General features: G+C 31.7%; 1 protein-coding gene and 1 long non-coding RNA gene across 6 annotated transcripts in view; both read right to left on the reverse strand.

Moving 5' to 3' along the window:
- fstl5 (follistatin-like 5) overlaps positions 1–23933 on the reverse strand; it is a 390165-nt gene that overhangs the window by 229552 nt on the left and 136680 nt on the right. For all 5 annotated transcript variants that reach the window (XR_015506865.1, XM_087280661.2, XM_087280663.1 and 2 more), the window contains 1 exon segment: positions 7307–7337. Coding sequence is in view for 2 of the 5 variants with exons in the window: in XM_087280661.2 (XP_087136787.1) it covers positions 7307–7337 (31 nt within the window). In the remaining 3 variants the exon portion in view is untranslated.
- On the reverse strand, positions 19618–23760 carry LOC147840912 (uncharacterized). The gene is made up of 3 exons (XR_015508080.1): positions 23451–23760; positions 21725–23401; positions 19618–21583 (listed from the first exon to the last, which is right to left on the reverse strand). It is a non-coding gene; the product is annotated as an uncharacterized LOC147840912 (long non-coding RNA).

Genomic DNA, 23933 nt, shown 5'->3' on the forward strand with positions numbered 1-23933 from the left:
ACATAATCATTCTGTCTCCAATTCAGCCACTGACATAAAAGTGATGACAGGATGCTACCCGGTACACTTTAAATCGCTGTGTTGTGTTGTGTGTCCGTTCAGTCAGTGTGTTACATTTTGGTATATGTCTGGTTTTGCTGTCTACTCTCCATTTGTCCACAGTCAGTTTTAAGCATATCTTAGGTTGGAGAGTGGAACATGTAAGAATGTCATATATTGTGCACACATGGGCTTTGAATATCACTATTTTAGACGAACTAGGTTAGGGGCGAGCTCTACCTGCTGTATTTTTGGTTTTTCTGTCATAATGTAGGTAAAATATACTATTCACATTGTTGCATGTGTTATCTTTTGGGTAGTTAGGGTAGAAGGTGAGCCATTACATTAGGTTGTTTTGTTTTCTTTATTTCTAATGTTTGGACGCAGTGGTGGAAAGAGTACTGAAAAATCATACTTAAGTTAAAGTACTATTACTTGAGTAAAAATGTAGTGCATGTAGTGCGGGTAAAATTATCTAAATACTACTCAAAGTGTCAGTATAAAGTAGACCTTTAAAAAGTACTCAAGAGTAGTGAGTATTACGCTGTTAAAAGCTGATGCACTTATATGTCATTTGTGCGTGTGTGTGTGTAAACGTAACATTCTGTAGTGCATTGAGTTATTGCCCAGCAGACGTACAACGTCATAAGACGTTAAATTAAGGTTAGATTTAGGTTGTGATGTCATGTGACCAAAATTCAATGTTTAGTCAGTGTCTAAGGACAACGTTATTTTGATCTCCCATAATGACGTCAAATGACGTTGATATTTGGTTGATTTTAGCTTGTGTTAGAAAGTGACCAAAATCCAACATCAACCCAACATCTCAAACCAACGTCATATTGATGCCAAATACTGACATTTACTCATCAGGTATGGCAACCAAAATCCAACATCTGATAGACCTCATAGTGGCAACGTCCCCACAACGTCAAGCTGTAACATCATAAGACGCTGACATTTGGTTGAATGTTGGACATTGGGAATGAAAATTGGGTTCTGATGTCAACCCAATTTTCATTTCAAAACAAAATGCAACATCCCCATAATATAAGGGTACAACGTCAATCTGACATCGTTCTGAGTACACTGCCATGTCCTGCTATATCCACCCGTGACCTATCCACAATTTATCATAATGTATTTTTTATTACCCAACTCACTCGACCCGCAGAATTTCTGCAGCGGCCATGTATATAAAATATATATATATATATATATATATATATATATATATATATATATATATATATATATATATATATATTAGCGCTGTCTGAATTAGTGCGTTAACGCATGCGATTAATTTTAAATAATTAACGCGTTAAAAAAAAATTTACGCAATTAGTTGCAGTTTTTTTTTTTTTCTGTTGTGGTGGAAGTGTGTTCAACATGCAATAAATGTAAATAAGACCAAGGAAGCACTTTTTGAAGGCAAGTTCCAGTATAAAACAATTAGTTGCATCACAGGTTATCCAGAGTTTCATGCAATTTCGAGTGTTTCATTTTTAACTTTCTGTTGTAAGTTGATACCGCATGGCGAATAGAAAGAAAATCCTCCGCATTTCGTGACTCGGTGTTGCTTTAAGGTAATAAAATTGCTGCTTAGGCTACACGGTAGACTTTTAATAAGAGTATAATCTTAATCATTTTAAAATCGGAGTATTGGTGTCTTATGTACTTGTACTCAGAAAGTCTCTGGCGAAATAGCGAGCTGTCAAAGACGGCATTACTCTGCCTTTCAGCATAAGACCTCCAAGTTTAGCGTGTTTCCTCATTAAACGCAACGAAAGCGTATGCTTCACGTTGTTGTGTCAGAATCCTTGTGAAATACAGTAATACTTTAGGACGTTTAGTTTAAGCAAATTTGATGAACGCGATTATGCGTGTTGAATCTGAGGGGAGTCGCTCCAGTATGGAAGGCCATTGGGGCCAAAATGTCTGCAGCGCGTTGTGTGTGTGTCTCTGTGTGTGTGTGTGTCTGTGTCAGGCCTGTTGATGGGTGTCAGGGGTGGAGTGAGCGACGTATCTGAGTAGGGGCGTGTGCGCGAGAGACGTACCTGAAGGACATGGGGGTGAGTTGCGCGCGACATAGGCTACCTGAAGAGCTAGGAGGGATGCAGGGGAGAGGGGTGTGCAATGTATTTAATGACCGGTTTGCGAGAAATTATCATTCATTCATTCATCAACAAGATTAATTAGATTAATTAGGCAGGTCATTGTTTACCAATAAATGTACATCTGTATTGCTAATAATATTGACTTTAAAATGTTAAACTGCTTTTATTCTAGCCCAAATAAAACAAATAAGAAAAGTTTAGAAGAAAACATATTATAGGAAAAACTGTGAGAAATCCTTTTCTCTATTAAATATCATTTGGAAAATAAAAAAAATATATAAATAAAAAAAGTCACGGGAGAGCTCATAATTTTGACTTAAACTGAATTTGAGCATGCTAAGAGCTCTACTAGCAAAGCCTGTCATGTTCGTATTCCAAAAAAAATATAAGGTCTTTGTCTTTGAAAGCTTTTGTGTAAGAAGTACAGAGCTTGCCTGCATGCTATGAGTAATAGTCTTGAGTGGCTGGTGGTCCGAATACATTACTTCCAATTTTCATACTATTACACAAAAAGCTATTCTTCAGTCCAAAAAAAAAAGAAACATGTGATTTGGCCCTCAGTTTGTGAGATGTTTTGTGTTCGACTTGTGTAGTGCAACTGTGAATATGCCAGCCACTTCATTTAAGACTCCAATTACAGGGCATTCTGCTATCCGCTTCTGCATGCTGTCTTAGCTTTTCTCTTTTCCAAAACTCTGACAGCCAGTTTCAGCTGGCTTCACACTCTTTCCTGCTACATTTCATGTACTGCTGTCTGCACATCCAGTTCACAAATCAGCCAACATTTTCAGTGTCACAGATTAAGCGCTTTGCATTGACTGTACTGAATGCATTGGCTAGCTTAATGCGCTGTACTTCAAAAAGTGAAATAATGTTTAAATGGATGAGCTTCATCAAAAGAAATGAATCAGCTTCATCAAGAGCCTTTCCAGGCGGACGCAGGAGGAATCTTCCAAAACCTCCATTAAGGTAATACACCTAAGTCAGAATTTAATCCACTTAAATGTGGAGTAATTAGACTGAATAATTAAAAAGATTAATAAATAATTGGAACAGCCCTTCAAATGTATAATCTTCCAGACTGCATCTTAAGTGGAGTGGAGCCCTTCAAGCGTTTTCTTATTCAGGTAATATGAAAAACAGAAGACTACCTCATGCATTTGCTTAAGGTTTGAAAATGCTAAAGTTTCAAAGAGCACTGCAATTACCTTTGTTTAGTGTACTGAATTTTGCAGAAAATAAGCTGCACTGCCAAAAATAAATAAACAAATATATAAATATATAAATAAAATAAACCAAGATTCATGAGAAAATGTTTTTAAAAAAGGACACAACTTAAAATAAATATCTAAAAATAAAATACATGGTAAAAATATTCAAATAAATAAATAAATGGTAACAATATAAATAAGTATACAATAAAGTGAGAAGGAAATATTATAATGCATAGAAATATATAAAGTACAAATTTCCTTCTATGCCTGTTTAAAATGTTCATTTATTATAGATGAAAATTAAAACTTAAAAAAAAATGCATATATCTGTATTTTGTATATATATTTTAAGGCAATAACATTAAGTGCTTCTGTTACAGACAGCAACTAAGACAGCTCATAAATATCTAAATAAAAAAAAATAAAAATAAATCCATGAATACATAATAAAATAAAGGCATAAATAAATAAATCAAAATAAAAACAAAATGAAAAAAATATCCAAATAAATGCATAAATAAAAAATAAATAAATAAAAATAAAAGTAAAACAAAACAAAAACTCAAATAAAATAAATGCATAAATAAAAAAATAACAATATAAATGCTTAAATAGATTAATTATTAAATACATTAAAATAAAAAATACATAAATAAATGTTTAAATAAATACATAATACAATAAATCCATGAATAAATGAATAAATAAATAAATAAATAAATAAATAAATAAAATAAGAAATTTAAAAAAAATGAATGCAAAAATAAATATAAATAAAAATACATAAAATAAAGACCTAAAAACTGCATAAATAAATATATACATAATAAAATAAAATCATTAATAAATAAATAAATAAATAAATAAATAAATAAATAAATAAATAAATACATTTAGGAAAATTATAAATAACACAAACTCATAAATAAATGCATTAATATATACTTAATAGAATAAAATAAACACATAAATAAGTAATTAAATACATGGAAAATAAAATAAAATAAATATGTGCATAAATAAATACATAATAAAAACAAAATAAATGCATGAATAAATAAATAAATAAATAAATAAATATGCTGAAATAAAAATTAAATGAAATAAAATAAAACTTAATAAATGTATAAATATATTATTAATATAAATAAAAAACAAATAAAATAAATACCTAATAAAAAATTTAATAAAAATAATTACATAAAATAAATGCGTAAATAAAAAAAATACATTGAAATAAAAATAATGAAATAATGAAATAAATTATAATAAATACATAAATAAATTAATATAAACAAACAATAAATAAAATAAATACATAAATAAATAACTAAAATAAATGCAAAATAAAATAAAATGCAACAAATTATAGCACTGTGTTTTAAATTATAATCAGTTCAATTTGCCAGTTTACTTCAGTTATACGAACAGATTTGAGGCATGCAGTGTCAATTGACAACTAAAACAATGACTGATCATCTTTTAATCTGTGCATTATCAAAAGCCTGAGAATAACCGCTCAGTTATTTTAGAAGAAAAGGAAACTTAATGTAAAACTATCAACGATAATGCAAAAATGTGCATTAAGAAAGTCAATCTGATGTCTGTGTTGATTTCACATAGCCTCAAACACAAAAGACAAAGACAGAATAGCTGAAGACCCTGTCTTTTATCACAATGCCAACTCAGCGTTGACCTTCGGCAGTAATACAGTCCTCTTCTCTATTAAAGTCTGATTATATTACCGGTATATTACCCTAGCACAAGCCCTTTTGAGCTGACCTGAGATCAGATTTATGCTGGACGTCACCTCACACTGAGACGGAGGAGAGAAATGACATCTCTTTTCACATCTCTGTAGGATCTTGGCATCCTCTGACTAACTCTTGTGCCGTCTTAATTACTGATGACTGCTGGGCAATGGCCAACGCATGATTTACAGCTCGAACTGCAGACTGTTTGCTAGCATGATAATTAATGTGGTTTTATACTGCCTGCTTGAGCACACAATACTGCTGTGTGCAAAACAAACATGCTTTTAGTCCAAACACTGCTGTCATATACTGATGGCTGTCTGAGAAGATAAAAATACACTAGATTGCATTGTATTTAATAGAGACTAAGATTATTCAGTAAGGAACTTGGCATGGATCAATGGTAAAACTTTAGTTTTAGTAACAATTCACACCATTTTTACTGGTTTATCACCTGCCTATTATTATGATGTTAACTGTGTATTAGCACTTATATAAAGTATGATTTTATATTTATATTTATATATCTCCTACCCAATTCTACCCAATACCTAAAGCCAATTACTACCTTACAACTGTTCATTAGCAGGTAATTGTTAGTTTGTTGGGCTTAAATTAGTAAATGGTTTGTTAATGTGAATTGTACTGTATGTTAAAATAAAGTGTGACTGGATTCATAAATAAACTCTATAGTTCAAAATGTCCACAGTCCTCTCAAATCTGCACAAAAGGCCAGTATAATATAATAACAACACATATAGCATATATACAGTCCATTGCCAATAAAAATAAAAAAATAAATGTACTAAATTGTTTTCATGTACACTTATGCCAAAGATTTCCTTCATTTTTTTTCCAAATACATTTTTGTCTTAAGCATTTAAACACGTTTTTTTTTTTTATAAAAAAATTAAAATATATTATATATACATAAAATATATATTTAAAATTAAATAATAAATAAAAAATAAAATAAAATAAATAATATATATTTTGAATAAAATATTTTAAAATAATTTTAATAATAAATTTAATAAATTTAATAAAATAAAAATATATATAATAAAATACAAAATATAAAACAAAATAAAAATATAATAAAATAAATAATATAATATATTTGAAAATAAAAATAATTATACAAAATGATTACATAAATAAATTATATAAAATAAATTATACATTCAAAATGAAATGATAAATTAAAAAGAAAAATATTGCATTCAGTAAAATATACACATTTGAATAAAATTAAATATAATACAATACACAATAAAATAAAATAATTATACCACTTAATTGTATATTTAAACTATAAAAAACAAATGATGCATTCAAAATAAATGATAAATTAAAAAATATATAATAATAACTCGGAATAATAAACTCGGAATTGCTAAAAAAGTGAATTGTGAGATGGAATAGCAAAAACAGAGAGAATTGCACAATATGAATTTAGAATTGCAAGTAAAAGTGTGAGCTTGTGAAATTGTTTAGTTTGTGAGAGTAACATAGAATTGCAATATAAGTTGCTAAAAAGTGATAAATGTGAGTGAAATAGTTCTTAATGTGATAACTGCAAAAAAAAAGAGCAAAATGGCAAAAACTATTATTTGTGAGAGATACATTTACAATATCAAAAAGTGAGAACTGTGACATACTGTACAAACTCAGAATTGCGAAAGTAAAGTGAGAATGAGAGATTAATTTTTAAAATAGCAGAAACAGTGAAAACCCCAAGATATGAACTCAGAATTGTGGGATTTAAATTCAGAATATCAATCCAAATTTAGACTTGTGTAATATAAACTCAGATTATGACACAAAGTTTCATTTTTTTAATTTACAATTGTAAGAATTGTAAAACAAACTCAAATTATAAATGCATATTATAAGATGTGAACATGACACTGCCGGACATTAATTAATTTTAACACATTAATATTAATTACATTAATATTAACTTTTTACTTTTGTATCTTACAATTTTTAATTCATGTCACAAATCCAATGTTTTTTTTTTTCTCAAAATTGCTAATCTAAATAAATACAAACTCACTAATGTGAGATTAAAATTGATAATGCATTATTTTATTTGAGCCAGTGCAAAAAACAACCTTCAACAAAGCTCCTTTTAAAGGTTAAAAGGGAAGGACAGAAAAACAGAAAATGTACATACCTTTCATCCGTAAACTCTCTGAGATCCCATCCTGCCGGAACAAGAGAGAGAAAGAGAGAAAAAATAACAATACTTACAAAACATTCAGTATAGTCAGACATCACACACTGGATATTGCACATCTGATTCTGGGTTAAACATTTTTTAAACTGTCTTTACTAAACTTTTCTTAACTCTTTTCTTAAGGATATTTCATACCTTTCTTATGTCACAGTGCCTCAGCAAAGTCTCAATATTCCTAGAAAATGTACGTGGCTGAATAATTTGTCGGACTGAGTTAAAGGATTCATCCATTCAGAGCAGCTGGGGTACAGCAGTCTCTCAGCGAGTCTATTTCTAAAGGTTAAAGGATGCCATATTCCACCGTTAAAGAGACAAATGGGAAATGTTAATGTTAGCTGTCATTTTGCTACTAAGGAAGATGTATAACTGTACCACTGGATGAAAAATAAACGCAAAAGTGGAACAAAATATTAAACCAGGAGCTAAAGTTGGTCATATTTTACTCAAGTCATCCTGATTTAAAAGATTACACAATTATTTCCATTTGCTATTTTTATGTAACTAAAGTTGATGTGAAATATTTAGGGCTGCAGTAAGACCTGGCGCTTTTCCTAAGAAAACGTTTGTGAGAGAATGAAAGGTTTCATAGGAAAATGGTAGTTTTGTAAAAGATTTCAAAATGTTTTGAGAATGAACACACTGTTTCTAATAAAATGCTAAACTTTTGTGAGCGAACAATACTCTTGAATACAAATCATTTACAATACAAAGTTTCTTAAGGGAATGCAATTGTTTCTTTAAAATAAAGCTTTTTTTGTGCAAAATAATGCATATTCTTGGGAAAATGTAATAACTGTGCAAGACTGCTGATATTTTGTGACAGAACAGAGGGTTTTTGGAGGGAAAAGCAGAACCTTTGAAAGAGAATGCATTACTTTTGCTAAAGAATGCAAATTATATATATTTTTCAGGAGAATGCAATAGCTTCGTTAAAGTAGTTGTGGTTGTGGAAGTGTAAAAGGTTTTTGGGTGAATACAATTATTTTGTGAGAGAATGCAACATTTAATAATAATAATAATAATAATAATAATAATAATAATAATAATAATAATAATAATCTAACATTTATCAGGCATTTTTGTTTGGAGTTTGCATGTTCTCTCCATGTTGGTGTGGGTTTCCTCTGGGTGCTCCAGCTTCCCCCACTGTCCAAAAGCATGCACTATAGGTGAATTGGGCAAGCTAAATTGGCTGGTGTGTGTGTGTGTGTATGGGTGTTTCCCAGTGATGGAATGCAGCTTGAAGCGCATCCGCTGTGTAAAACATACGCTGCAAGTTGGCAGTTCATTCTGCTGTGGCGACCCTTGATTAATAAAGGGACTAGCTGAAAATAAAATTAATAAATAAATGTGTGTATATATATATATATATATATATATATATATATATATATATATATATATATATATATATATATATATATAAATATATATATATATATATATATATATATATATATATATATATATATATATATATATATATATATATATATATATATATATATTTTTTTATATTGTGTATGTAATATTGAAATATTGATATCACATATATTTGAAAGCAAAATGATTAGCTGTAGCCTATTTTTGTTTTCTAAATATTTACATGTTTTTTTTTTTTTTTACAATATAACTTGCAAAAGACTATTTTATCAGCAAATAAAATATATGTTATGATCATACTAAAAAAAATCACAAGTTATACATTTAGACGTTTAACTACTTTATACATTTAGACTTTGATTCTGATTGGCTGTAGTCATTTTCCTCTTTCCTGTCTTCCAGCATTTGTATTTATTTTCAGCTCTAGGTTAAGCTAACAGCACTTAATGGAGAGGCGGGAATGGAGATAGTAACGGTGCCATCTGATTGATCAGATTTGGATAAACAACCTCTGTACTGCACAGAACATAAACGCTTAGCACATAAAATGAATTCATTGTACTTCCCTGCTATATGGATATAGCATATATTATTATATTAATATTTTGACAATGTGCCCTAATAGACACTCCCCAGCCACTTTATTAGGTACACCTGTCTATCTGCTCGTTAATGCAAATTTCTAATTGTCCATCACATGGCAGCAACTCAATGCATTTAGGCATGTAGACATGATCAAGACGATCTGCTGCAGTTCAAACTGAGCATCAGAATGGGGAAGAAAGGGGATTTAGGTGACTTTGAATGTGGCATGGTTGTTGGTGCCAGACGGGCTGGTCTGAGTATTTCAGAAACTGCTGATCTACAGGGATTTTCAAGCGCAACCATCTCTAGGGTTTACAGAAAATGGTAGGAAAATATCCAGTGAGCGGCAGTTCTGTGGGCACAAATGCCAGAGGCCAGAGGAGAACGGCCAGACTGGTTCAAGCTGTAACAGTAACTCAAATAACCACTCGTTACAAACAAGGTGGTGGATGGGTTACAGCAGCAGAAGACTCAAAAGAAAACAACAACAAAGTCAACAACATGATCCATGTATTTATCCTGCCTTGTTTCAATGGCTCAGGTTGATATTGGTGGTGGTGTAATGGTGTGGGGGATATTATCTTGACACTATTTGGGCCTAATAATACCAATTGAGCATCGTGTCTACACCACAGCCTACCTGAGTATTGTTGCTGACCATGTCCATCCCTTTATGACCACGGTGTACCCATTTTCTGATAACTACTTCCAGCAGGATAACACGCCATGTCATAAAGCGTGAATCATCTCAGACTGGTTTCTTGAACATTATAATGAGCTCACTGTACTCAATTGGCTTCCAGTCACCAGACCTTAATCCAATAGAGCAACTTTGGGATGTGGTAGAACAGTAGATTTGCATTATGTATGTGCAGCCGACAAATCTGCAGCAACTGCGTGATGCTATCATGTCAATATGGATCAAAATCTCTAAGGAATATTTCCAGTACCTTGTTGAATCCATGCCATGAAGGATTAAGGCAGTTCTGAATGCAAAATGAGGTCCAACCCGATATCAGTAAGGTGTACCTAATAAAGTGGCCAATATATATATTATAATCTTTTGATTGGATACCGTACAAGCCACTACTATTTATTGACTTGCCTACACTGTATGCTGGGTGCCACACATTTCCTTCCTGTTGTCCCAACACAAATCGATTAGGTGAACTTAACTATTTTTACAAATATAAGTGAATTGAACGTAAACAATGAAGCTGTCCCAAAAAATCTCAAGAGTGTGAGTCTCAAGATGTGTTTTTTAACCTTAACTGTCATCATCCCACCAACACTGACTAATCATTACAAACTATATATTTTTGGAATGGTCTGAGACTTTTGAATGCATATTTTACCACAATTTTATGTTGGGTTATGTTATGTTGGAAGAGTAATAAATTAAAACACATTTGATGTCACCCTACAACACTGTAAAAAATGGCCGTGATTTCAACGGTAAAAAACTGTAAAAATGCTACAGTGCAATTCCGTAACCTGGTTAACGGTATGTTTCCTTAATATATACGCCGAATAACCGTAAATTCACTTTCCCAGAATTCCCTGTATGGAACATCACTTTTTATGCATTTGGTTGACATTAATATGGATCTTTTTAGTTGTTTCCTCATCAGTTATGAACATTAGAGATTTATGTTACATCTAATGTTGATAAACAATGTTTATTTCATGACTTTAATTTTATGCGTGTTACCATACTGGTGTTTAGTAGCTGTGTGAATGACACTGAGCACCTTCTATAAGCTGATACTCTTTTCTGCTTGTGGGAAAAGTTGATTGTGATGAGCATTGGCTCATTATGTAACTTCCTCATCACCACCTGCATGTGGGTGTGCTAACTTGTCTAACTGTGTAACAAAAGATGTGTAGATGTTAATCATTCAAAATACAGACATATTACCTCGATAAATTAATAAAATACGGTAATTTACCGTAAAAATGAAAAATCACTTTTAGAGTTTGTACCGTGTTTTTAACGGTAAAGTACTGGCAACCACAGCTGCCGTTTTTTTACCGTAAATTTTACGGATTTATTTTTTTACAGTGAACCTGTAGGACCTTTTACGGTTACATTTTTAAACCGTAATATTGTAGTCTAAATCTAAAGCAATGCTATTTAACTGTATATAATATAAAGGCTGAAAATTTAGATTTATTATATATGGTGAGGGATTTCTGATAGATATTACTGAGCAACAGTTATTAATATGCAACAAGGATACCTATCAGAGTTGTAAAGCATACTCTGCTACAGCAATCCACATGTAAAATTTTGTTTAGATGTTTTTTAGAGGCTAAATTCAAATCAAACACCACCAAACTTCTAATACTACTTTAGAATTGTATGTTTACTTTACAAATATTGTCAACAAATACAGGTAATATTCCTCAAAACATAGGGGGCGACCTTGTGTGGTCATTAATGTTAACTGAATGTCTTCTGGTGGTCATGTTTGCTACTGTGGCCAAAAGCTGAAAAGTTTTATTTAACTGTTTTCGCTTCAATCTGACATCTAATGTCGTTAAAAAGTGACCAGGTTTAAATCTTTACATTCATTTAAGTTAAACGTAGGTTTTTCATGTCTATGTTCAAAAAGTTGGTGACAGTTATGGGGTTAATGTTAATTTAGTATGAAGAAGCAGCAAAAAAAAAAAATCTTTATTTAAGTGTTAACAAGCTAGTTAAGATTTTAAATTGCACTTAAAGTAAAATAATAACTTTGCCTTTAACAAAATGTGTCTTCAACTGTACCAAACTGCTGCTTTGCATTTGAAAGGAATTATAGTGAGTATATGGAAACATATTGTGTCTATAGACAACATTTGGTTGTATAGTAATGCAGCAAATATACCAGTAATTGGTTCCAGTATAAATAGATCAACGGGATAATATGGATACACAGTGATTATTTATATCTGACGAATAATTGGTGAGGAAATTCTAGTGATTACTATAAGGCAGACAATGGCAAGCTTTCCGTTTTCGAAGGATTTTAGACCCATTTGTCGAAATCTATCCAAGAGCAAACTTGCCGCAAGCCTCTTCCCATTCCTGTGCCAGATACAGCACTTTCATAACCTGAACATAAACACCTTCAATTATGCACTTACAGTGTATTACTCATAGCCTGTGTACAGGAATGGTGTCTCTGTCACCTTTTAAATTGTTTTTTTTTCTCTCATACATTTTTCTCACGTCTTTCTTCCTTTGACCTTGCAGTTCTTATTTAAGAAATAAGTATGCAGTGGTTATTTCTTGATTCAGCGTACCGAGAAAGAAGTATAATTGCCCTGAACTGTTATTCATTTCAGGATATCTTAAAGTCACATTCCAGCAGCCGTCGAGAGCAACAGCTCATTCATTCTGCAGTGACGCTCTGAAGACTTTTGAAGCTCGCTGAATAGATTAACTTCCCGGAATCAATTTGACATCAATTATACAACTGAACTAGAGGAATTAAATCATGGCTATATAATAAGATCATAAGAGATCCCGCCTTCTTGTCACTCAAATATCTAGACTGTAAAAAGTATATCTGTTAATTAACAGTTTCTGTATTTTGTGATTCACAAATGTTCCTGTTTTAATACGGTTGTGAATTGTATTTTATGATGTTGATCTCGGCGCTGCTGACTTTTGATGTCGGAAATTCAGTTTAAAGTGACTTTTATTGACATTTTCGTGGATTAAAATAATATAATAGATAAGAAATAATGAATAGAGATTTAAAATAACAGAAAATGTACAGGCAGTTTATTACACGATTTTTGTAGCGTAATATACAACCCTAACACAGTACTTTAAACTATTAAAAAATGTTTAAAAAAACGCCACTTTTTAACTTTTCATGGTTAAAAAATGCTGAAGTTCAGATTTTTCAAGTGGAGTCATTCGCGCCGCCTCATTCGTGTGTATTGTGATGCACGGTGTCTATTCGCGTCTCTGCATTGACTTAACATGTAAATTACTCGCACTTGATGATTTTTCTGCGTCTGGTGTGAACGCAGCATGAAAGAATGCAATTGTTTTGTGACAAAATGAAAGAAAAGTCAGGGAAATACAATGCTTTTGGAAGAGAAAACAAGTTTCTTAACAGAATTCAGGGTATCTCAGGAAAACACAAAACTTTTGTGACCGAACGCAGGGCTTTTGAAAGAATTTGCTTTTTTTTTTGTGTGTGTGTGAGAATGCAAATGTTATTGCAGAATAGTTTATTGAAAGGACACTTGTGTTTGTAGTGTGCAAATATTCTCTGAATGCATTAATTTTGTGAAAAAAAATAAAATAAAAATTATTTCCCCAGGTGGCACGTGTCTCACTAATCTATAATATAGGGGTTAGCACTTTCGCCTCACAGCAAGAAGGTCACTGGTTTGAGTCCCGGCTGGGTTAGTTGGAATTTCTGTGTGGAGTTTGCATGTTCTCACGGTTCAGCACACTAATTGGATGAACTGAAGTGACTGTAGTGCATAAGTAAATTAGTCTGTAAGGGTGTTTCCCAGTACTGGGTTGCAGCTGGAAGGGCATCAACTGCATAAAACATATGCTGGAATAGTTGATGGTTCATTCCGCTGTGGTGACCTCTAAAATAGTGACTAAGGCTAAGGAAAACGAATAAATGAATTTCCTCCACTGAATTTGTACAATCTATGTATTTGTACAATTTATGTTAAATATATATATATATATATATATATATATATATATATATATATATATATATTATATATATATATATATATATATATATATATATATATATATATATATATATATATATATATTTATATTTTTATATATATATATATATATATATATATATATATATATATATATATATATATATATATATATATATATATATATATATATATATATATATATATATTTATTTATATATATATATATATATATATATATATATATATATATATATATATATATATATATATATATATATATATATATATATATATATATATATATGTACACACACACACATACATATATACATGTATACAGTTAAAGTCAGAATTATTAGCCCCCCTGACTTAATAGCGCCTCTGTATATTTTTTTCCAAATTTCTGTTTAATGGAGGGAAGATTGTTTCAGCATATTTCTAAGCATAATAGTTTTAGAAACCTATTTCTAATAACTGATTTATTTTATCTTTGCCATGATGACAGTAAATAATATTTTGCTTGATATTTTTCAAGACACTTCTATACAGCTTAAAGTGACATTTAAAGGCTTAACTAGGTTAATAAGGTGAACTAGGCAGGTTAGGGTAATTAGGAAAGTTATTGTATAATGATGGTTTGTTCTGTAGAATATCGGAAAAAAAAAATAGCTTAAAGGGCTAATAATTTTGTCCCAAAATAGTTTTTTAAAAAATTTAAAACTGCTTTTATTCTAGCTGAAATAAAACAAATAAGACTTTCTCCAAAAGAAAAAATATTATCAGACATACTGTGAAAATTTCCTTGCTCTGTTAAACATCATTTGGGAAATATTAAAAAAAAAAGAAAAAAAAAATCAAAAGGGGGCTAATAATTCTGACTTCAACTGTATCTGTGTATATATATATATATATATATATATATATATATATATATATATATATATATATATATATATATATATATATATATATATATATATATATATGCATGTCCCTTGGTTTTATAATATTTATACCAAACTTCTACCCCATAATCTGATATTACTTACTGTGTGTTTGGAAAAAGCAATAGCTCACTCATTCTGCTGTGATGCTCTGTAGACTTTTGTGTCTCTGTGATTAGATTAACTTCCTGGAATCGATTGTACATCAGTTATTACGCAACCGAATGACAGCAATGAAATCATGGCTATAATAAGATCATATGAGACCCCGCCTTCCTGGCATTATCCAACACGTGCTCTGACTGTCACTCAAACATCTGTTTTTTTATCTGATTGGTCTAAATGTTGGGCGGAGTTTAATCTGTGTAGAGGGGTGGGGCTAATATGAAATAAACCTTTGGCTTTGACAGGAGATTGGCAGGACAAAGCTTCATACTATAAGCTGAATTACTCATGATGATTGAAGCAGGCCGAGTTGAGGGAAAGCTAATGGGGTCACCGCATATCTCTGTGCCCGTGCCAGAAAAAAACAGACTCAACCCTGCACACACCTCCTCCCTCCCGGATTCAAACACATTTCATTTGCCTGAGCAGGCAAACAAAAAAATCTATGGCGTCATGACACTGAAATGACCCACTCGAATGACATAATGTGTAAAAAATTACCACTTTGCACAAATGTAAAGGGCAGGGCCAGACAGAATCTTCAGATATTTTTAGCTATCTGTGTGCAGAATTTTGTTTAAATATTAATAATGATATTAAAATAAAATAAAATATTAAATTAAATTAAATTAAATTAAATTAAATTAAATTAAATTAAATTAAATTAAATTAAATTAAATTAAAAATTAAATTAAATTAAATTAAATTAAATTAAATTAAATTAAATTAAATTAAATTAAATTAAATTAAATTAAATTAAATTAAATTAAATTTGCAGATCTAAGGGGGGGTTATTTAAATGATTCTTCAACTTTTATTTAAATTTAAAACGCAAATCCAATAAGAATCACATTTTCAGCAAACAGTACAATTGTCTCATTGTTTCTAAAAGAAAAAAAATATTACATCACAAACTGCATTGTAAATAAATCATAGAAGCATTTTGCATATTATTTAATAATTAAATTAACATAAAAACTAGTGCTGGGAAAAATAATCATGATTAATCTATGATTAATCTCATTCAAAATAATAGTTTGTTTTGAGTGTGTTACACACACACACACGTTTGATATATATGCACAAATACATAGAAAACTATTTGTTATATTGATAGTTATATTTATATCTAATTTGTATCACACATATATTAAAATTCTCAAATATATGCATGCCTGTGTGTGTATATATAAACAGTACACACACTGTCAAAGCAAACTTTTATCATTATTACAAACTTTTAATATTATTATTGAGAAAAATAACTATTTAAAGACTAAAAGATCAACAGAATAAACAACATTATTAATAATAATAATAATAATAATAATAATAATAATAATAATAATAATAATAGTAATAATATTAACATTACTACTACTACTACTACTAATAATAATAATAATAATAATAATGTTTTAGAGAGCAATTGTTTATTTTAAGTTATTATTATTATTATTATTATTTTACTACTACTACTACTACTGCTGCTGCTGCTATTGTTGTTGTTGTTTTTGTTATTATTATTATTATTATTATTATTATTAACATTATTATAGTAGTAGTTGCTGTTGTTGTCATTAATAATCAATTAATTTATTTCTTTATTATTGATTAATTAATTAATTTATTTATTTTAGATGCAATTCATTTAATAAAAACTGAATAAATGTATACAGACAAGCTTGAATGTATTTGCACACATTTACATGAGTATATACTGTAAATAGACCTAAAGATGGGATACAGAATCAGATACCGCAGATTGCATGTTACTCTATCATAAGAGATATAATTGCTTTTGGTTTGTGGTATCAAATTCACTCTAATCGGAGGTTAGAGATGGTTTGTTATTTGGATGTAATGGATTTTTCTTACACTGCTTAGATAAGGAATTTATTTTTTTTAAGAATCTGGCAACTCTGACTTGTTAGGAAAGACAATCGAAGGACATTTTCATTAATGATTTGAGGCCTTATTAAACAAGTGCCTACATAAGAGGGTTGCGAGCATTAGCAAACACTTGAGTCGAGTGGGATGTTCAAGGTTACCTTCAGGAAATGAATGGCAGAGTCACTGGGTTAACTATGCACTTCAAGCACATTTGTAACCACAGTGGTAACAGTAATCTGCTACTTGTTTAAGCGGGTCACATTAAGATTGAGCTCCACTTAATTTTCATAGCTGTTTATACATAATAAAGTCACCTTATGCTGACCCTGATGATTTTTTTTAAATGTCCAAATGCCAAAATAGAATATTTATTAACGTTTTTATTGTTGTCGATTTATTTATTTATTTATTTATTTAGTTGGTTAGTTAGTAGGTTAGGTAGTTAGGTTGTTGTTGTTGTTGTTGTTGTTGTTGTTATTATTATTATTATTATTATTATTATTAATTTAATCATTTTATTTATTACTATTATTATTATTATTATTATTATTATTATTATTATTATTATTATTATTATTATTATTAATTTAATCATTTAATTTATTACTGTTATTATTATTATTATTATTATTATTATTATTATTATTGATTTATTTATTTATTTAGTCATTTTATTATTATTATTATTATTATTATTATTATTATTATTGATTTATTGATTTTATTATTATTATTGATATTATTTAGTCTTTTATTATTATTATTATTATTATTGCTACTATTATTATTAATTTAGTCATTTTATTATTATTATTATTATTATTATTATTATTATTATTATTATTATTATTATTATTAATTTAGTCATTTTATGTATTATAATTATATTATTATTATTATTATTTAGGCATTATTAAGGCAATTTTAGGCATATTTGTTAATGAGAGGTTTATTAGTTTATCAGTATTTTTATTTGATTGTGTTGTAAAAAAGTACAATATTTTTTATTTATAAAATAAAAGATAGTAAGATGTGCAACATTTTATTTGTATTATCATTAACAACACATAATGCATGAAATTACTTCCCACACAAGAAATGAGAAAATAAAAATAAACTGCATAACCCTATCATCTATAAAACACTGCATATTTGCAGTGCCATCTGTCAGATTTTAATGATGATCTATTAATTAACACCAAAACTTGTGCATAAAAGGAATATTTTAATAGCACGCCTGAAAACAATTAATTCTGTCTGAATTATTAACAGATCAGCAACACAGAGAGCTTTTGTGTTTTCTTGTTGTTCTTTCTGTCAGTGTTATGCTTGCGTCATCTTGAACAGTAATTCCCCAATGACTGCTGTTAACTGGTAACCGCTCAGGAGGGAAAGACTCAGGTTTCAGTGTGTTATTGACATTCATATCCCCTTTGGATTTACCAGTAAAACTTAACACACAAGCATTGCACAGTTTGTCTGACAGTTTGGGAAGCAGCAAATGTATTGCAAGTATGACTATTTTTTTACAAACTATATTTCACAATTATATTATATATATATTTTTTTTTATTATTATTATTATTTATTTATTTTAAAGGTGGTTATTCCAGACAATTCCCAAAGTTCTTTATATAATAAATAAGCTTGACTATTTAAGGAAAGTACTTGATCTTAATAAATTATTTTGTATTTTATTTTTAACCTTATAAATATAGTAAACATAAAGGGCTCTATTTTGACAGTCAGAAAACGAATAGTGCAAGGTGCAAACGCATTCAGGGTGTGTCAAAATCCATATTTGCTAAATTAAGGGTGGGAAAATCCGCTTTACGCTGTGGCGCATGGTCTAAAAGGGTTGAGTTTATTTTCTTAATGAGTTATAGGTGTGTTTGGAGAATAAACCAATCAGAGTCTCATCTCCCATTCCCTTTAAGAGCCAGTTGTGTCGCACCGTAAGCGCATTTGCTATTTATATGACGTAAAGTAAGTGTAAGTGGAAAAACTGAGCATTTCACTAGCAGACAGTTAACAGTTTTTTTTTTCATTTTTTTTTTTTTTTTACAGTTAAACAGAGCATCTACAGCGCGAGAATGAGAGATAATCGATCTACTTTCACTTTGGCTCTTGTGGATAGGGAAACCTTTACGCACAGACATCAATTAGCCTATAAATAAGTAATTTAGTTAGTTAAGCGCAAATATTCGTTTCAAAACTATTTCTAAATTCAGATCTAATTTCCAGCAAACAAATAAATAAACAATTATAACAAAGTGTGTTCACAAAACTGAGTTATATCCTAAAACACATGCTGTGCCCCATATGATCTAAAACCTGCAGGTGGGCAAATCTAAGCTTGTTTTTAATAAAACAAATATAAATATGGATATAATCAATAATACTGCTAATAATAATAACATTATACAAAAGCAAATTGTTATGAATGAACTGAAAAAGCCTCCCGAGATGAAGACATAAAAGCAGTGATTTTTCATATTTATGTAGGCTAGAAAATAATATTTTTTGTAATATTTTAATCCTTTATATTTATATATATCCTTAATATTTTAATTTTTTCATATGTAAAGATATTTGCATATTTCTCTACATCTTGTGTGTATTAAGCAGTGTGTAAGCGAGGCGCTGGACTTTAGACTGGGTTTGTTTTGGTCTAAAAAAAAATCTATTATAGTTTCTCAAAATAGCAAAGAGCCAGCAGTGCGCCTCAGAATGCCTTCCTTTTCAGACCAGAATGCCTCTGGGTGCACATATGAGCGCAAGTGCATTTGCTATTTAAAGAGCGTGGTGCAACGCCTCAAAACCACTCTTGCGCAAAGCTGAAACTAGCAAACAATTATTGCGTCGTGCCTTGCGCCTCATTGCGCCAGGTGTATGATATGGCCCAAAATGACTAAAGATGAGCGATAAATTCCACTGTATGTCACATTTCACTGTAATATGTGAACAGATATAGATTAAAAACATTTCTCAAGTACCATCTTCTCACAGATATTAAATATTTGCCAAGTAAGAAACAGGAAAAGAAAACTTAAATATGAAATTATAAACATGTAAACACGTTAAAAAATATAAAATACAGAAATGAATACAAATCTTGAGTAGATATTAAAACTAAGCTTTCATTTTTTGCTAATAATATGAAACAACTGCAACACTTTCATTTTCCCATGAAGCACACATGGCCCACTGCCACTTATTTACATTTCACAGGTATACGCAGAATTAAAATAAGAAATTACAGTACATATTTCATTCCATCTTAACAATATATATCATACCACCCAGTCCTAATTGCAAAGAATGCAAAAAGAAGTGCTTCGAAGGCAATTGATTAAAAATCAAGCACCAATTAATTAACATGCACACTGAAATACGTCAGTTTCATAGACATTTAGAGATGTGGCTACAAAGAATGCGTGAGTGAATGAACGTTATCACGTGTGACACTGCAGTGTTCCACAGTACTACACAGAATGCTTTAACTTAATAAAGACATGACCAGCATGGAGCAGTTATATAACATAGTGAGCATACAGTACTGAACTGATAGCAGGGTGGTATTCAACCTTAAAGTGCAAAGGAAGTTAAATAGGCTACTCATGATTGTCTCATTAGGATTTTTTATAATGGCCATATCTTTATTTCAGACCTCATGTCTGTGTCAATTGGCAAACGAACCATGGCTTACACATCATTATATTTTAAGCCAGGCTCCTAAAAATGTGATGGCACTGGTTAAAGACGGTCCACTCCAAGTTGTTAATATGTTTGTAATTGTAAAGCACATGACTAGACTACATCTTTGCAGAAAATATTCATATAAGAAGGCAAATATTGCACTAATTTTATTAATCGTATTCTACTTCTATATTATTAAACAAGTGTTTTGACAGATGGCTGGGTACATTGTGTTTACATCTTGTGTCTTAGAAGCATCTTGCATGATAATGAATGAATGAATTAATTAATTAATAAACAAATAAACAAATGTATTGATTTCAGATAAGTACACTTTCATTGTCTTTTCCACATCCGGGAGAGTTATGGTGAGGAGTAGCTCCAAAGATGCGTACCACCCAAACTGTTGCATGCCCATAGTAAAGCATGGGGGTGGAGCAGTGATAGTTTGGGCTACGATATTATGGCATTCCCTAGTCCCAAAACTGATGTTAGATGGGTGCTGAGTCCAGGGGCGGACTGGGACAAAAATTAATCCCTGGCACTGTAGCCACATCAGCCCACATTACCACACCAACACAACCCACCCACGGACACGAACATTTACTATTTATTTATTTTTTTTTGTACACATGGTGAAATAATATGACATTCTTGCCGGATTTTGATTACGTCGGGGTAACCTTGGTTGGGTCGGCCCATCTTGAAATCAGGCGGCCATCACCAATTGGGCCAAATGCTTAACATCTATTATTATTATTATTTTTTTATCATCATCATAATATCACATCTAGCAAGACATAAAAGCTGCCTGCACGTAAGAACAATACATATTAAAAAAAAACTGACCGGCCCACATTTAAAAATTGGTCCGGCCCTTATGGCATTTGCCAGAATTGCCAGATGGCCAGTCCGCCCCTGGCTGAGTCACTGACAAGGACTACCGAACTTTTCTGGAGGACCATGTGAACCCAGTGGCTCAAACATTGTATCCTGGAGGTGGTGCCATGAATCAGGATGATACTGCACTAATGCACACACCATGACTGGGGACAGAGTGGTTTGATGAACATCTCCAATGGCCTGCACAGCCACCAGACCTTAACATTATTGAGCCACTTTGAGGTGTTTTGGAGAAGCAAGTCAGCACGAAGAATAGGGCAGAATGGCTCTGGCCACTGTGCAGAACTTGTATCTGCCATTCCCAAGGCAAATTGATGCTGTATTGGCCGCAAAAGGAGGCTCTACGCCATCCTAATCAATTATTGTAGTCTAAAACCAGGCGTTTCAATTTGTCCATCCTCTGTATATACTGTATAAGAGACAATTTGTCTCATAAACTTGCCCTTTTCCCCATTCCACTGCCTGTATCGTATTTTGTATAAATGTAAAAATACACTCAGTAACATATACACTTAATAACAATCAGTATTGGTTATCATCAATAGCGTTTTGTTAATCATTTAAATCATTTTTGCCAATTTAATTTAACACACAAAATGGGGTCACCAGTGTGTGTGTTTGGAGTACTGCGGTGTTGTTTATATGGATATAAAAGGTAAAAGTGTTTCCATGAGCCCCTGTTCTGCCCCTCACTCAGAGTTTAATTGATCGCTGATATAAAGTGAACATTTGCTCATGTAGCTGATGAAGAGAGAAGCGTCGAGGGAAGCAGTGAAGCTTGTTAGAGCTGTATTATGCTTCAATTGCTGGAATCGTACTGTGTGCGTCCACAAACTCACTGCAATGGCCAGTCAATAAACATTCAATTACACAATCACACTGTGCTGCTTCATCATGATGTCTGCACAGCCAGAGTTTCCTCCTGCAGATCCAAACCTTCATTACTTTTTAGTATAAATATGTTTATGAATGTACTCGTCAAACAGCTGCAGTTTTTCAACCCAGGCTCTTAAAAATAGAAGTACATTTGGTCGCATTTTTGTAAATATTACATGAGTTTTAAAGTGCAATATCCAACGAGTGGTTCTAAAAAAATCCCCCCCCCCCCCCCAATAGATTTCACACTTTTTCCAAATGCTTGTAAGTGCTCTCAAAACAATAAACACAGCAAACTAAACAAACTCCTGCTGCCCTAAACTAATTATTTAAAATGAGCTGAAAAAAAAACAACTCTTGACATTTGTTTTGGGGGAACTTAACTGTTTAACATTTGTTAACTTATTTATTTGTGTCAATTTGCACAGTGGGTAGCACGTTCGATTTACAGCAAGAAGGTCGCTGGTTCAAGCCTCAGCTGTGCCAGTTGGCGCTTCTATGTGGAGTTTACCTATTCTTCCCATGTTTACATGAGCTTCCTCTCCGGGTCCTCAAGTTTCCCCCACAAGTCCAAAAACATGCAGTCTAGGTGAATTGGGTAAGCTAAATTGTCCGTAGTGTATGTATGTGTATGGTATAAGTTGGCGGTTCATTGCGCTGTGACAATCCCAGATTAATAAAGGGATTAAGTCGAAAAGAAAATGAATAAATGAATGAATGAATTAATTAAAATTAAAACTGACTACTACATGGATTTCTCCAACCCAAGCTTATTCTGAAAACGTAGACCCACTGACGTTTCTGGAGACCGCAATTTACATGGCCAGAGGAACATTTTTTCAAGCAAAAGCTACGGGGCGGTGTGATGCCGCTCCTCTTCGTGCTCGCCGGCTGATGGCTCACCTCCGTGTGGAGGGCTTTCCCGCTGCAACCAGTTTGTCCGGTTAGCTCGTCATGTTACGTCGGCAGAGCGGAGGCCCAGCGGGGGGCTGGCCATGGCGACGACCGGGTTTGGGTCCAGGGAAGAGCGATTCCAGAAAAAAGGTAAGACAAAAAACAGAATCCAAAAAATAAAGCGAACAAGTTAATAATGGGCGAGAAGACGCGGTGAAATCCGAAAACGCGGTCAAAATCTGTCGAGGGCTTTTCTTTTTTTCTGGACGGCTTTTGTAAATCGTTGCTTGGGTTTAGGGAAGGAGGAGGAGGAGGGTGGCTGGGTTGACCGATTGAGCGTAATTGGCGCTCGTGAGAGGCCGCTGTGCACGATTTTTCAAGTCTTGAATGCCTCTCATGACCGCCGTTCGCGCTCAATCAGCAAAAACTCACAAAAACTGCACAATTACGTATGTCCCAGGACGTATTTCGCGGTCTCCAGAAACGTCCGCATGGCTACGTTTCCAGAATGAGCCTGGGTT

The sequence above is a fragment of the Danio rerio genome, chromosome 14, assembly GCF_052040795.2.
Source record: "Danio rerio strain M-AB ecotype USA chromosome 14, GRCz13ab, whole genome shotgun sequence".
Classification (NCBI taxonomy): Eukaryota; Metazoa; Chordata; class Actinopteri; order Cypriniformes; family Danionidae; genus Danio; species Danio rerio.